At 49.7% G+C, this 15,739-nt stretch overlaps 1 protein-coding gene across 1 annotated transcript in view; it reads right to left on the bottom strand.

The window, feature by feature from the left end:
• The window catches only part of NDUFA9 (NADH:ubiquinone oxidoreductase subunit A9), a 46,138-nt gene extending 30,972 nt beyond the window's left edge, over window positions 1–15,166 (bottom strand). Inside the window, exons 1-3 of the mRNA XM_032646291.1 lie at window positions 14,749–15,166; window positions 8,973–9,143; window positions 8,529–8,626 (exon numbers count right to left, since the gene is read on the bottom strand). Of these exons, the coding sequence (XP_032502182.1) occupies window positions 8,529–8,626; window positions 8,973–9,143; window positions 14,749–14,797 (318 nt within the window). The 5' untranslated portion in view covers window positions 14,798–15,166. The remainder of the gene's footprint in view (window positions 1–8,528; window positions 8,627–8,972; window positions 9,144–14,748) is intronic.
• Between the last annotated feature and the right edge of the window lie 573 nt (window positions 15,167–15,739).

A 15,739-nucleotide genomic window follows, 5' to 3' on the forward strand; every position in this document is an offset into this window, starting at 1 on the left:
AGCTAGGAAAAGGCCAAGCTCCTCCAGCTAGGAAAAGGCCAAGCTCCTCCAGCTAGGAAAAGGCCAAGCTCCTCCGGCTAGGAAAAGGCCCAAGCTCCTCCGACTAGGAAAAGGCCAAGCTCCTCCAGCTAGGAAAAGGCCAAGCTCCTCCAGACTAGGAAAAGGCCAAGCTCCTCCAGCTAGGAAAAGGCCAAGCTCCTCCAGCTAGGAAAAGGCCAAGCTCCTCCGCTAGGAAAAGGCCAAGCTCCTCCAGGCTAGGAAAAGGCCAAGCTCCTCCGACTAGGAAAAGGCCAAGCTCCTCCGACTAGGAAAAGGCCAAGCTCCTCCGCTAGGAAAAGGCCAAGCTCCTCCAGCTAGGAAAAGGCCAAGCTCCTCCGGCTAGGAAAAGGCCAAGCTCCTCAACTAGGAAAAGGCCAAGCTCCTCCAGCTAGGAAAAGGCCAAGCTCCTCCAGCTAGGAAAAGGCCAAGCTCCTCCAGCTAGGAAAAGGCCAAGCTCCTCCAGCTAGGAAAAGGCCAAGCTCCTCCAGCTAGGAAAAGGCCAAGCTCCTCCAGCTAGGAAAAGGCCAAGCTCCTCCAGCTAGGAAAAGGCCAAGCTCCTCCGACTAGGAAAAGGCCAAGCTCCTCCGACTAGGAAAAGGCCAAGCTCCTCCGACTAGGAAAAGGCCAAGCTCCTCCAGCTAGGAAAAGGCCAAGCTCCTCCGGACTAGGAAAAGGCCAAGCTCCTCCAACTAGGAAAAGGCCAAGCTCCTCCAGCTAGGAAAAGGCCAAGCTCCTCCAGCTAGGAAAAGGCCAAGCTCCTCCTGCTAGGAAAAGGCCAAGCTCCTCCGGCTAGGAAAAGGCCAAGCTCCTCCGGCTAGGAAAAGGCCAAGCTCCTCCGACTAGGAAAAGGCCAAGCTCCTCCGACTAGGAAAAGGCCAAGCTCCTCCGACTAGGAAAAGGCCAAGCTCCTCCGGCTAGGAAAAGGCCAAGCTCCTCCGACTAGGAAAAGGCCAAGCTCCTCCAGCTAGGGAAAAGGCCAAGCTCCTCCGACTAGGAAAAGGCCAAGCTCCTCCAGCTAGGAAAAGGCCAAGCTCCTCCAGCTAGGAAAAGGCCAAGCTCCTCCAGCTAGGAAAAGGCCAAGCTCCTCCAGCTAGGAAAAGGCCAAGCTCCTCCGACTAGGAAAAGGCCAAGCTCCTCCGGCTAGGAAAAGGCCAAGCTCCTCCAACTAGGAAAAGGCCAAGCTCCTCCAGCTAGGAAAAGGCCAAGCTCCTCCGGCTAGGAAAAGGCCAAGCTCCTCCGCTAGGAAAAGGCCAAGCTCCTCCGGCTAGGAAAAGGCCAAGCTCCTCCGGCTAGGAAAAGGCCAAGCTCCTCCAGCTAGGAAAAGGCCAAGCTCCTCCGACTAGGAAAAAGGCCAAGCTCCTCCAACTAGGAAAAGGCCAAGCTCCTCCAACTAGGAAAAGGCCAAGCTCCTCCGGCTAGGAAAAGGCCAAGCTCCTCCAGCTAGGAAAAGGCCAAGCTCCTCCGACTAGGAAAAAGCCAAGCTCCTCCACCTAGGAAAAGGCCAAGCTCCTCCAACTAGGAAAAGGCCAAGCTCCTCCGGCTAGGAAAAGGCCAAGCTCCTCCAGCTAGGAAAAGGCCAAGCTCCTCCAGCTAGGAAAAGGCCAAGCTCCTCCGGCTAGGAAAAGGCCAAGCTCCTCCAGCTAGGAAAAGGCCAAGCTCCTCCAACTAGGAAAAGGCCAAGCTCCTCCGGCTAGGAAAAGGCCAAGCTCCTCCAGCTAGGAAAAGGCCAAGCTCCTCCAGCTAGGAAAAGGCCAAGCTCCTCCAACTAGGAAAAGGCCAAGCTCCTCCGGCTAGGAAAAGGCCAAGCTCCTCCAGCTAGGAAAAGGCCAAGCTCCTCCAGCTAGGAAAAGGCCAAGCTCCTCCAGCTAGGAAAAGGCCAAGCTCCTCCGGCTAGGAAAAGGCCAAGCTCCTCCGGCTAGGAAAAGGCCAAGCTCCTCCAACTAGGGAAAAGGCCAAGCTCCTCCGGCTAGGAAAAGGCCAAGCTCCTCCAGCTAGGAAAAGGCCAAGCTCCTCCAGCTAGGAAAAGGCCAAGCTCCTCCAACTAGGAAAAGGCCAAGCTCCTCCGGCTAGGAAAAGGCCAAGCTCCTCCAGCTAGGAAAAGGCCAAGCTCCTCCAGCTAGGAAAAGGCCAAGCTCCTCCAGCTAGGAAAAGGCCAAGCTCCTCCGGCTAGGAAAAGGCCAAGCTCCTCCAACTAGGAAAAGGCCAAGCACCTCCAGCTAGGAAAAGGCCAAGCTCCTCCAGCTAGGAAAAGGCCAAGCTCCTCCAGCTAGGAAAAAGGCCAAGCTCCTCCAGCTAGGAAAAGGCCAAGCTCCTCCAGCTAGGAAAAGGCCAAGCTCCTCCGACTAGGAAAAGGCCAAGCTCCTCCGACTAGGAAAAGGCCAAGCTCCTCCGACTAGGAAAAGGCCAAGCTCCTCCAGCTAGGAAAAGGCCAAGCTCCTCCGGCTAGGAAAAGGCCAAGCTCCTCCATCTAGGAAAAGGCCAAGCTCCTCCGGCTAGGAAAAGGCCAAGCTCCTCCAGCTAGGAAAAGGCCAAGCTCCTCCAGCTAGGAAAAGGCCAAGCTCCTCCAGCTAGGAAAAGGCCAAGCCCCTCCGACTAGGAAAAGGCCAAGCTCCTCCGACTAGGAAAAGGCCAAGCTCCTCCGACTAGGAAAAGGCCAAGCTCCTCCAGCTAGGAAAAGGCCAAGCTCCTCCGGCTAGGAAAAGGCCAAGCTCCTCCAACTAGGAAAAGGCCAAGCTCCTCCAGCTAGGAAAAGGCCAAGCTCCTCCAGCTAGGAAAAGGCCAAGCTCCTCCAGCTAGGAAAAGGCCAAGCTCCTCCAGCTAGGAAAAGGCCAAGCTCCTCCAGCTAGGAAAAGGCCAAGCCCCTCCGACTAGGAAAAGGCCAAGCTCCTCCGACTAGGAAAAGGCCAAGCTCCTCCAGCTAGGAAAAGGCCAAGCTCCTCCGACTAGGAAAAGGCCAAGCTCCTCCGACTAGGAAAAGGCCAAGCTCCTCCAGCTAGGAAAAGGCCAAGCTCCTCCGGCTAGGAAAAGGCCAAGCTCCTCCAACTAGGAAAAGGCCAAGCTCCTCCAGCTAGGAAAAGGCCAAGCTCCTCCAGCTAGGAAAAGGCCAAGCTCCTCCGACTAGGAAAAGGCCAAGCTCCTCCGACTAGGAAAAGGCCAAGCTCCTCCGACTAGGAAAAGGCCAAGCTCCTCCAGCTAGGAAAAGGCCAAGCTCCTCCGGCTAGGAAAAGGCCAAGCTCCTCCAACTAGGAAAAGGCCAAGCTCCTCCAGCTAGGAAAAGGCCAAGCTCCTCCAGCTAGGAAAAGGCCAAGCTCCTCCAGCTAGGAAAAGGCCAAGCTCCTCCAGCTAGGAAAAGGCCAAGCTCCTCCAGCTATGAAAAGGCCAAGCTCCTCCAGCTAGGAAAAGGCCAAGCTCCTCCAGCTAGGAAAAGGCCAAGCTCCTCCGACTAGGAAAAGGCCAAGCTCCTCCGACTAGGAAAAGGCCAAGCTCCTCCGACTAGGAAAAGGCCAAGCTCCTCCAGCTAGGAAAAGGCCAAGCTCCTCCGGCTAGGAAAAGGCCAAGCTCCTCCAACTAGGAAAAGGCCAAGCTCCTCCAGCTAGGAAAAGGCCAAGCTCCTCCAGCTAGGAAAAGGCCAAGCTCCTCCAACTAGGAAAAGGCCAAGCTCCTCCAGGCTAGGAAAAGGCCAAGCTCCTCCGGCTAGGAAAAGGCCAAGCTCCTCCGGCTAGGAAAAGGCCAAGCTCCTCCGACTAGGAAAAGGCCAAGCTCCTCCAGCTAGGAAAAGGCCAAGCTCCTCCGACTAGGAAAAGGCCAAGCTCCTCCAGCTAGGAAAAGGCCAAGCTCCTCCAGCTAGGAAAAGGCCAAGCTCCTCCAGCTAGGAAAAGGCCAAGCTCCTCCGGCTAGGAAAAGGCCAAGCTCCTCCGACTAGGAAAAGGCCAAGCTCCTCCAGCTAGGAAAAGGCCAAGCTCCTCCGACTAGGAAAAGGCCAAGCTCCTCCAGCTAGGAAAAGGCCAAGCTCCTCCAGCTAGGAAAGGCCAAGCTCCTCCAGCTAGGAAAAGGCCAAGCTCCTCCAGCTAGGAAAAGGCCAAGCTCCTCCGACTAGGAAAAGGCCAAGCTCCTCCGACTAGGAAAAGGCCAAGCTCCTCCGACTAGGAAAAGGCCAAGCTCCTCCAGCTAGGAAAAGGCCAAGCTCCTCCGGCTAGGAAAGGCCAAGCTCCTCCAACTAGGAAAAGGCCAAGCTCCTCCAGCTAGGAAAAGGCCAAGCTCCTCCAGCTAGGAAAAGGCCAAGCTCCTCCAGCTAGGAAAAGGCCAAGCTCCTCCAGCTAGGAAAAGGCCAAGCTCCTCCAGCTAGGAAAAGGCCAAGCTCCTCCAGCTAGGAAAAGGCCAAGCTCCTCCGACTAGGAAAAGGCCAAGCTCCTCCGGCTAGGAAAAGGCCAAGCTCCTCCAACTAGGAAAAGGCCAAGCTCCTCCAGCTAGGAAAAGGCCAAGCTCCTCCGGCTAGGAAAAGGCCAAGCTCCTCCGGCTAGGAAAAGGCCAAGCTCCTCCGGCTAGGAAAAGGCCAAGCTCCTCCGACTAGGAAAAGGCCAAGCTCCTCCAGCTAGGAAAAGGCCAAGCTCCTCCAACTAGGAAAAGGCCAAGCTCCTCCAGCTAGGAAAAGGCCAAGCTCCTCCAACTAGGAAAAGGCCAAGCTCCTCCAACTAGGAAAAGGCCAAGCTCCTCCGGCTAGGAAAAGGCCAAGCTCCTCCGGCTAGGAAAAGGCCAAGCTCCTCCAACTAGGAAAAGGCCAAGCTCCTCCGGCTAGGAAAAGGCCAAGCTCCTCCAGCTAGGAAAAGGCCAAGCTCCTCCGGCTAGGAAAAGGCCAAGCTCCTCCAGCTAGGAAAAGGCCAAGCTCCTCCGGCTAGGAAAAGGCCAAGCTCCTCCAGCTAGGAAAAGGCCAAGCTCCTCCGGCTAGGAAAAGGCCAAGCTCCTCCAGCTAGGAAAAGGCCAAGCTCCTCCGGCTAGGAAAAGGCCAAGCTCCTCCGGCTAGGAAAAGGCCAAGCTCCTCCGGCTAGGAAAAGGCCAAGCTCCTCCGGCTAGGAAAAGGCCAAGCTCCTCCAACTAGGAAAAGGCCAAGCTCCTCCGGCTAGGAAAAGGCCAAGCTCCTCCAACTAGGAAAAGGCCAAGCTCCTCCGGCTAGGAAAAGGCCAAGCTCCTCCGGCTAGGAAAAGGCCAAGCTCCTCCGGCTAGGAAAAGGCCAAGCTCCTCCGGCTAGGAAAAGGCCAAGCTCCTCCGGCTAGGAAAAGGCCAAGCTCCTCCGGCTAGGAAAAGGCCAAGCTCCTCCGGCTAGGAAAAGGCCAAGCTCCTCCGGCTAGGAAAAGGCCAAGCTCCTCCAGCTAGGAAAAGGCCAAGCTCCTCCAGCTAGGAAAAGGCCAAGCTCCTCCGACTAGGAAAAGGCCAAGCTCCTCCGACTAGGAAAAGGCCAAGCTCCTCCGACTAGGAAAAGGCCAAGCTCCTCCAGCTAGGAAAAGGCCAAGCTCCTCCGGCTAGGAAAAGGCCAAGCTCCTCCGACTAGGAAAAGGCCAAGCTCCTCCAGCTAGGAAAAGGCCAAGCTCCTCCAACTAGGAAAAGGCCAAGCTCCTCCGGCTAGGAAAAGGCCAAGCTCCTCCAACTAGGAAAAGGCCAAGCTCCTCCAACTAGGAAAAGGCCAAGCTCCTCCGGCTAGGAAAAGGCCAAGCTCCTCCAACTAGGAAAAGGCCAAGCTCCTCCAGCTAGGAAAAGGCCAAGCTCCTCCGGCTAGGAAAAGGCCAAGCTCCTCCGACTAGGAAAAGGCCAAGCTCCTCCGACTAGGAAAAGGCCAAGCTCCTCCGACTAGGAAAAGGCCAAGCTCCTCCAGCTAGGAAAAGGCCAAGCTCCTCCGGCTAGGAAAAGGCCAAGCTCCTCCGACTAGGAAAAGGCCAAGCTCCTCCAGCTAGGAAAAGGCCAAGCTCCTCCAACTAGGAAAAGGCCAAGCTCCTCCGGCTAGGAAAAGGCCAAGCTCCTCCAACTAGGAAAAGGCCAAGCTCCTCCAACTAGGAAAAGGCCAAGCTCCTCCGGCTAGGAAAAGGCCAAGCTCCTCCAACTAGGAAAAGGCCAAGCTCCTCCAGCTAGGAAAAGGCCAAGCTCCTCCAGCTAGGAAAAGGCCAAGCTCCTCCAACTAGGAAAAGGCCAAGCTCCTCCGGCTAGGAAAAGGCCAAGCTCCTCCGGCTAGGAAAAGGCCAAGCTCCTCCGGCTAGGAAAAGGCCAAGCTCCTCCGACTAGGAAAAGGCCAAGCTCCTCCGACTAGGAAAAGGCCAAGCTCCTCCGACTAGGAAAAGGCCAAGCTCCTCCGGCTAGGAAAAGGCCAAGCTCCTCCGACTAGGAAAAGGCCAAGCTCCTCCGGCTAGGAAAAGGCCAAGCTCCTCCGACTAGGAAAAGGCCAAGCTCTTCCAGCTAGGAAAAGGCCAAGCTCCTCCAGCTAGGAAAAGGCCAAGCTCCTCCAGCTAGGAAAAGGCCAAGCTCCTCCAGCTAGGAAAAGGCCAAGCTCCTCCGACTAGGAAAAGGCCAAGCTCCTCCAACTAGGAAAAGGCCAAGCTCCTCCAGCTAGGAAAAGGCCAAGCTCCTCCAGCTAGGAAAAGGCCAAGCTCCTCCGGCTAGGAAAAGGCCAAGCTCCTCCAGCTAGGAAAAGGCCAAGCTCCTCCGGCTAGGAAAAGGCCAAGCTCCTCCAGCTAGGAAAAGGCCAAGCTCCTCCGACTAGGAAAAGGCCAATCTCCTCCGACTAGGAAAAGGCCAAGCTCCTCCGACTAGGAAAAGGCCAAGCTCCTCCGACTAGGAAAAGGCCAAGCTCCTCCGACTAGGAAAAGGCCAAGCTCCTCCGGCTAGGAAAAGGCCAAGCTCCTCCGACTAGGAAAAGGCCAAGCTCCTCCGGCTAGGAAAAGGCCAAGCTCCTCCGACTAGGAAAAGGCCAAGCTCCTCCAGCTAGGAAAAGGCCAAGCTCCTCCAGCTAGGAAAAGGCCAAGCTCCTCCAGCTAGGAAAAGGCCAAGCTCCTCCAGCTAGGAAAAGGCCAAGCTCCTCCGACTAGGAAAAGGCCAAGCTCCTCCAGCTAGGAAAAGGCCAAGCTCCTCCAACTAGGAAAAGGCCAAGCTCCTCCAGCTGTAATACCAAGCAGACATTTGAGAAATAGACTGTGGAAAAGAAAAACACTTTAGAAATAAGAAATTTCCAGTATAAATATTATAGTTAGCTTGTGAACCTTCAGTAAAGAATAAATGAAAATGCCATTAAAAATAAGTCAAAATTTAATGAGGTCACAAATAATCTGTGTGAATAAAACAGATACTAAGGATGTTTAACAAACATTTTTTAAAAGAGGAAGGTGTGTCAGTGGAAGTGCTCAGGCCCAGGCAGGATGATGAAAGTAAGAAAAGTTAGCTACAAGAACAGCTGACCCAAGCCCCCAGGCCCGGAGTGTTTCTCCACAGGAAACCGCAGGCACTGGGACGGCATCATTTTCCGTGGAAAGGACCTGTGCGCTGTAGGGTACTCTGCATCCCTGGCCCCTGCCTAATAAACCAGTATGGTCTCCGGTCACTGGGACAGCCAAAAGGGCCCACACATTTCAAATCACTCCCTTGAAGGTTCTCCCCACACAATTCCCCCTACCCTGCTGGCAACTAACTACTGACCTAAGGGAAGAACCTGCAGGTTGAAGAATAACGACAGTGAATGCTCAGGAAGAAGTGTCGGAAGTTAAGTCTATCCTAGCCAACCAAGTTATAAAACACCCTACTTGTGATTTTCTCTATCGAAGCACCGCCCAAGAGAAATATAACACGCGGCACATATGTAATTCTAAATTTTCTCTTAGCCACTTTTAAAAGAATAAAAAGAAACAGGTGAAATTCATTTTAATAATATTTTATTTGACCCAATTTATCCAAAATACTATTTCAATATGTAATAAATGTAAAAAATTATTAACAATATATTGAATATTATCTTCTTCGAACCAAGTCTTTGAAATCTGATGTGTAATTCACACTTACAGCGCACCTCAATCCACACCAGCCACATTTCAAGGGCTCAAGAGCCATACGTGGCTGATGGCTACTGGCCAGCATAGGTTTAGAGCAGAGGTTGGCAAACTATGGCCCACAGGCAAATCTAGCCTGCAATCTAGCTTTGTAAACAAAGTTTGATCGGAACACAGCCATTTGTTTATATATTACCTGTAGCTGCTTTTAGGCTACAAGGGCAGAGCTGAGTAAACATGACAAAGAGCCTATGACCTGCAAAGCCTAAAATATTTCCTATCTGGCCCTTTAGAGAAAATGTGTGCTAACTGCTGGACTAGGGTTTACAAGAATGGCCTGTGAATGGAGGATGCCCTTGGTCCACTCTGGGATGAAGTTGCTGCTTTATTATACTGCCTCTCTACGCTAAAAATGACCTTAGTAATTTACGTTTATCAACTCCAATAATCAGTAACAGGGGCTCTTACCAGAAAGATAATCTGGCCCAGGTCACCCATTGGGCGAAGGTGCATGGTATCATATGGCTCACACCGGTAGGGGACGATCACTTGTGACCCCATGCGACCTAAAAAAGAATGGATTGGAACAAGGGTCAACGTTACCGTAATATGGTTACATTATACAACAGTGATTTTGTGACATTTAAATTCTAGTATGATAGGTGAATTGATTCTATTTTTAGTAAGAAACATATTTTGCCATGCTAGAGATGTCATAACTTTTCAGAGCCCCCTTTCCTGTATTAACGTCCGATATAGGAAGTCTGGGCCTGTTCATAACATACAGCAGACCAAAATTACATAAATCCAAGATAGGAGTAATTCAAAACACTGTTACAATGAAAAGAAACAGTTCTCATTAGGCAACTATAATAAATGGCTTTGGAGTACGTTGAACACAAGGTACTTTACCAAGGTGGTTGACAACATAGCGGCCCAGGAATCCTGTCGCTCCAAACACAGTGGCCACAATCCCACTGACTGAGGAACGCCCACCTTTCCCATGAGGTATGAGTGCATGATGAAGCTGGCGCTGCGGTGGGCCATGAAACACAGACGTGGCTATTGTAGTAACAGAAGAACCTTAAAGAGAACCCCAGAATATACATAAAATTGACCATGAATTCAAACAGCTTCTTTTCCTAGAAATGCGACATTATTTTGCTATCCGTATTTTCATTTACTTAGGTTACAGTTTAAATTTAACTTTTATAATTTACGTAACAACAGCAATAATCAACACAAATTATTGCAACAAAAAAATCCATAGGACATAAGGAAATGTATAAAAGTTAGAAAGCAAACTCCCTGCCCTATAGGATATAATTTACCTAAAAAGATAAATCATGTTAAGAAAGATAATAATAAAGTTACAAATTAAGAGAGTATAAATCTCTACATGAAAGGAGCAGAGAGAATGCAAAGTAAAGGTGCCATAAGTTAGAGACTCATGAGGAAGGACTCCCGAATAAAGTGTTTTAAGAAAGATTTGAAAGAGTAGTAACAGAAAAGATAGATTTCCATGTGAAACACGTAACACATCTAACAACATAGGGGTGGGAATGAATAAGCCCAGCGCAGGGAACAGCAAAAGACGTACCTGGAACAGACTGTAAAACTGATGATGAATGAAAAACAGAGTTGATGATATGGGTTGGAGGTAGAGGTAAGAGATTATTATTATTTATTTTTTTTTTTTGCAATATGCGGGCCTCTCACTGTTGTGGCCTCTCCCGTTGCGGAGCACAGGCTCCGGACGCGCAGGCTCAGCGGCCATGGCTCACGGGCCCAGCCGCTCCGCGGCATGTGGGATCTTCCCGGACCGGGTCACAAACCCGTGTCCCCTACATCGGCAGGCAGACTCTCAACCACTGCGTCACCAGGGAAGCCCAGAGATTATTTTTTTAAATGAGTACGGTTCAGGGGCTTCCCTGGGAGTGCAGAGGTTAAGAATCTGCCTGCCAATGCAGGGGACACAGGTTCGAGCCCTGGTCTGGGAAGATCCCACATGCCGTGGAGCACCTAACCCCGCGAGCCACAACTACTGAGGCTGCGCACCACAACTACCGAAGCCCGCATGCCTAGAGCCCACGCTCCGCAACAAGAGAAGCCACCGCAATGAGAAGCCAGCGCACCGCAACAAATAGTAGCCCCCACTCAGTGCAACCAGAGAAAAGCTCACGTGTAGCAACAAAGACCCAACACAGCCAAAAATAAATTAATTACTTTAAAAAAATAAAGAGTACACTTCAGACTTAAGAAAAAACTAATGAAAATCATCAAAAGTAGACAAGTAAGTAACTAAGAAAGTATCAATAAGTCTGTTCTGCTTTCTAAAGCTGACTTTCCAGTGGCGCTGTGCCCAGAAACCACTGATCTTCCCAACCGAAAGTATGGAATTGGAGAAAAAGCCTAGCTTGCCGAATGGTTACTGCAACCACAGAGACTAGAAACAAACAGTGCAGATCAGACACGTAATAGTAACAAAATAATAATGTATAAATAACAGCTAAACTTACAAAGGCACCCGGCATCGTTCTTAGCGCTTAATAGATATTATTTTATTTCACACTATCTTTATTGCCACTTTACAGATGAGGAAACCAAGGCTCAGAGGGGTTACATGACTAACCCAAAGAGCCTGCAAAGGAAACTGAAAAGTGGCCCAGTGAGGTGAGAGAAAAAAACAAAAGAAAATGGTGTCCAGAAGCCAAAAGAAGAAAGTGATTGATGGAGAGAATAGTCAACTCTATCGAATGCTGCTGAAAAGTGAAGTAAGAGGAGGGCAGAGGACCCTAGGGTCTAGAAACTGTTGGTTGTAAATGGCCTGAACAAGAGCAATTTGATTGGGAGGGTGGTCCTAAGAGGAGTATAGAAAACTCTTCTCTGGGGATACGATGTAAAGGGACAAAGGAAAATGGGACTAGAGGAACAGCAAGACAAGGAAGGGTTCTTTTAATATGAAATATTATAACATATTTAGATGTTGATGGGAACGACCCAGTAGAGGGGAAATGTTAATGACTCAGGAGAGGGGAGGAAGAGGGAAGGGAGGATGGGATCAAAGGCCAAATGAGGGAACTGGCCTTCCACCAGACCAGGAGAAGCTCATACACTGTAAGAGGGGGGAAAGCAGAGAATTACCCCAGCTCAGCTATTAGATTTTCAGGGTGGGAAAAAGATTGTTCCCATCTGATTCCTTTCCATTCTCTGTAAAGCTAAGAACAAGACAGAAGCACGTGTTAAAAGTTTTAGGAGACTGGCAGTGTTAACTAGTCATATGGAGAAAGGGAAAGCAAATTTCCTAGAAAAAATGTGCTGAAAATCCATTTGAGGTTTGCATTCATGGATTTAAAATAAGGACACTCAATTCGTTTGGAGTTTTCCTTAGCTTAGCTCTCAGCCGCTCAGGGGCAGGCAGGAAATATGTGGAAAGCATATGTGGAAAGCTTGGTTTAATCAGCATTGATTTTTTTATGTCAAAGGGATAAGGGCTGGGGAGTTGAGAATGTATGAAAGGGAATGATTAGAAGGATGAGTAAGGAAGTTAGGGCACAGGATAAAGGACAGAGCAAATAAAATGAGAAGAATTACTGGAGTCTAGGTATGAACATCTGCAAGGACTGTTATGAGGATTGGAGTAAATGTGTGTAAAGCATTTAGCACATTACCCAGCACACATTAAGAGTTCCAGGAGTATTTTACTATTACTTTGAAATTCCTCAGAAAGTAATGTTACACTAACCTCACATGGTTATTTGTTTTTTCAACAATTACCAGCCAAGCATTATTCTAGAAACTGTGACTAACATAGTAAAAAAGACAAAGTCCCTGGCCTCATGAAAGTTACATTTTAGAGGGCTGATATGAAAATTAATAATAAATGGGTAAGGGCTTCCCTGGTGGCTCAGTGTTTAAGAATCCGCCTGCCAATGCAGCGGACATGGGTTCGAGCCCTGGTCCAGGAAGATCCCACATGACGCAGAGGAACTAAGCCCGCGCACCACAACTACTGAGCCTGAGCTCTACAGCCCGCGAGTCACAACTACTGAGCCCACGTGCCACAACTACTGAAGCCTGCGCGCCTAGAGCCCATGCTCCACAACAAGAGAAGCCACCACAATGAGAAGCCCGCGCACCACAACGAAGAGTAGCCTCCGCTCACCGCAACTAGAGAAAGCCCGCGCACAGCAACAAAGACCCAACACAGCCATAAATAAATTAATTAATTAAAAAAAATAATAATAATAAATGGGTAAGTACGTCATGGTGCCTTGCACACTGTAGGTTCTCAATAAATATGTTATTACCCTCTTTGGCTCCAGCCTCTCCATTTTCTTCCATTTATTAGGAACACCATTAGGAAAATAATATCCTTTATTCATTAAACCTACTTTGGTTTCCTACTGTTAGTATCTAAACCAATAGCCTCCAAACGTATTTGCTTCCACACCGCATAAGGGTTTTTTTTTAAGTATTTATTTGTAAATTACATGCACGTTCTATGTAGTACCAATATGTTATACACATTTTGCAACACACATGAAAGCCCTTAGAACAGTGTCTGCTATATAGTTTGAACCATGTGTTAGCTGTTGTTACTACTACAGAAAACTTTTTTTCTTTAAGCTCTAATACTGTATTTTTATATACCATTGGTTCCTCTTGCAAAATCCACTTGGAAAACCACTGGTCTAAACTCTGCTTGGCTTTCAAAGGCCTCCATTATTTGACCCCATCTAACGTATTCAACCTCCTTTCCTACTATTCCAGATCTTCAGGTAGTCATCTCACTGCCTCCATTCTCACCCCCTTGTCCTTGCTAGTGCCAGGAAAATGTCCAACCCCTCTGACTTTCCAGATCATAACAACCCTAAAAAAAAAATTTTTTTAAATCAATGGAAGCGCTGCAATTCTCCACTGCCCTTTCAATCTTCCCTCCCTACTTCAGATGATCTACTTTTTCCCTTTTCTGATTTCCTGTGGTACTTAATAGTCTCGCCACATTTCACTATATATGTTTTATACAGTTCTGTAGTGTTTTGATTATGTTACACACTAGACTTGCCTCTCCCGAGTTTACTCAAAAGCTTCCTTTACCAGAGAGTGTAAAGCAGAGTGGTAAAGAGCACAAGCTACGGTGTCAAGTTAAAAAAAAAAATGTTAAAGGAAAAAAATTTTATGAAAATGTCTAGAACTGTGGTTAGCCGACAGCAGGAACTCAATAAATTGTCGTTATTACCATTCACAACCTACACTATGTGGCACCAATGTAACAGTTTAACAAGAACCAGCAAATTTCTTTGCAAAGAAGTGAGTGCTACGAAACCATCCATTATAAGTGATGTGCACCAACCACCTGCCCAGAGGCGTGGAGGAGCTCTACCCAAGATGGAAAATAAGAAAGAATCCTCCAAATACTCCTGACTCTCACCTCTGGCTGAACATTAGAAGTACCTGTGGAGCTTTTTAAAATTTAAGGTACAAGGAGCCAGTCTCAAAAATTCTGATTCAATAGCTCTTCAATGAGTCTCCATTTTTTTTTTTTTTTTTTTTTTTTTGCAGTACTCGGGTCTCTCACTACTGGGGCCTCTCCCGCTGCGGAGCACAGGCTCCGGACGCGCAGGCTCAGCGGCCATGGCTTACAGGTCCAACCGCTCCGCGGCACGTGGTATCCTCCCGGACCGGGGCACGAACCCGTGTCCCCTGCATCGGCAGGCGGACTCTCAACCACTGCGCCACCAGGGAAGCCCTCCATTTCTACTTTTTATAAAGCTCTAAGAATGATTCTGACATGCACCTAGTTTTGAGAGCAAATGATATTCTGTAATAACTAAAATACACTATGGAAAAATGCAATTTCTGGAGGTTGATGCAGGGCATGTTTGTGAAGGAGAGGAGGGTGAAATAATGAGGAAGTGTAACTGTATTCCCAATTTCCTTGCTTTTCTAGCCTCTCTTAGTGAGTGGAAGAGCAAATGCGTGTTTTCAACTTGAGGACCACAGCAGATCCGATCAGAATAGAAGGGAAAATAAACTACACTTAGACAAATCCTAAGATATTCTTTTATTCTTCTTCCTTTTTTTCCACCAATGTCCTGATTCTTCTCTCTCCTGAGCATCCCTCGCTCCCCGAGGCCTCAACGCCTCCACATTTGTAGGAATGGTTTTGATTTAGAAAGTGCTTTTATAAATACTTCACTGAATCTTCTCGGAAACTCCCTGACGTTGTAGTATGATCATTTCCACTGTGATGGAATCTGAAGTTGAGACCGATTAAGAGTTTGCGCAAAGTCATAGTCAATCCATGAAGAACGTTTTCTCCACTATCCTTTTTTCCCCCCATCATTTTCAGATTCCTCCCCCGCCTTCCCCCCAATATTTCTTATAACCCCAAACCCTTACAACCCTATCAGTACTTTCTCGGTCTTTCACATGTCCCCCTTTTTCCTCTCCCCTTCGCGTTGCTCACGTTCACCCAGCGAAGACCCCTTCCCAGGTGCACAATTTAATACGTGAGCCGGGGAAGGGGAGAAAAAGGAGGAACTGGACAGAGGCAGCTCCGGACCTAGAAAAACCAGAGTGCCCAGGGACTCAGCGTGACCGCTGCACCACGGTGCCACTCCCAAAACTTTAGATCCGCATCTTGGACTCCCGATCCGGGGCCGCCGTTCCCGGTGACACTTACGTGACATTGGCAAGGCCCTGACAACTCGGGGGTGAACGGCGGCTGCCATCTTCTCCCACAATGCCCCGCCGCCGGCGCTCGGCCGCCTACGGCTACTAAGTTGGGTCAAAAGGCATCTTTCCCGGCTGTCTGCGCAGGCGCTAACCGGGAACGGAAGGGGCGGGTCCGAGGCTAGGGTGAAGAGTGGCCCGGAAGAGTGATGGGGAGAGAGGTGGAGGGGCTGGGGGGGACGCGAGGGAGACGGGGAGGAGGGGATGTAGAAAGAAAGGAGTCTTAGGGTCGGAATCCCCGGTCTAGAGTGCACCGTAAAGATAAGCTTGTATTGTCGAGGAACCTGAAGTTCACGGTGGACCGAGGACTGACTCAAGGGCAAAATGGCAGCACCGCAGCTCTCCCGACTCTCGGTTTCTCGTGCCCTGAAAGTGTCAAATGGGGCGGCCCCGGTGAGGCGGGGAAGGAGGAGGCGTGGCCCCTGCGCTCGGGACGCTCTTCAAGGAGAAAACTCGGGCCCAGGGGACTGGAGGGGGCGGGGACTAAGAGAGAAGAAGTGAGGATGAGAAATAGAAGTGAGAAAGGATGCTGTCATGGAACCGGAGCAGGTTCCGTCCGGAGCCTTGGCTCTTGCTGTTCCTTTTTCCTGGCGTGTCACCAGCTCAAGTCTTTGCGGGTTGGTGACCTCGGAGACGACTTGTCTGACGTCTTCTATCATTCCACCTGTCCTTTAATTACTCTGATTTATCAAAGCCTTTATCTCACCACCTGACATGAATCCAGGGATTCTTAACTTGGACTGCCACCCAGGAGTGGGCTTCAGGGGACTTCCCTGGTGGTCCATTGGTTAAGATTCCGTGCTTCCACGGAAGGACCCAACACAGCCACCCACAGGGGGTGCCCATTCGAACACTGTTCTGGGAACTAAGGTCCTGCAGGCCGCATAGAGTGGCCAAAGAAAAAGGAGTGGGCTTCAGGAAGTCTGCGAACTTCCTGAAAT

The sequence above is a fragment of the Phocoena sinus genome, chromosome 10 (genome assembly GCF_008692025.1).
Source record: "Phocoena sinus isolate mPhoSin1 chromosome 10, mPhoSin1.pri, whole genome shotgun sequence".
Taxonomy (NCBI): Eukaryota; Metazoa; Chordata; class Mammalia; order Artiodactyla; family Phocoenidae; genus Phocoena; species Phocoena sinus.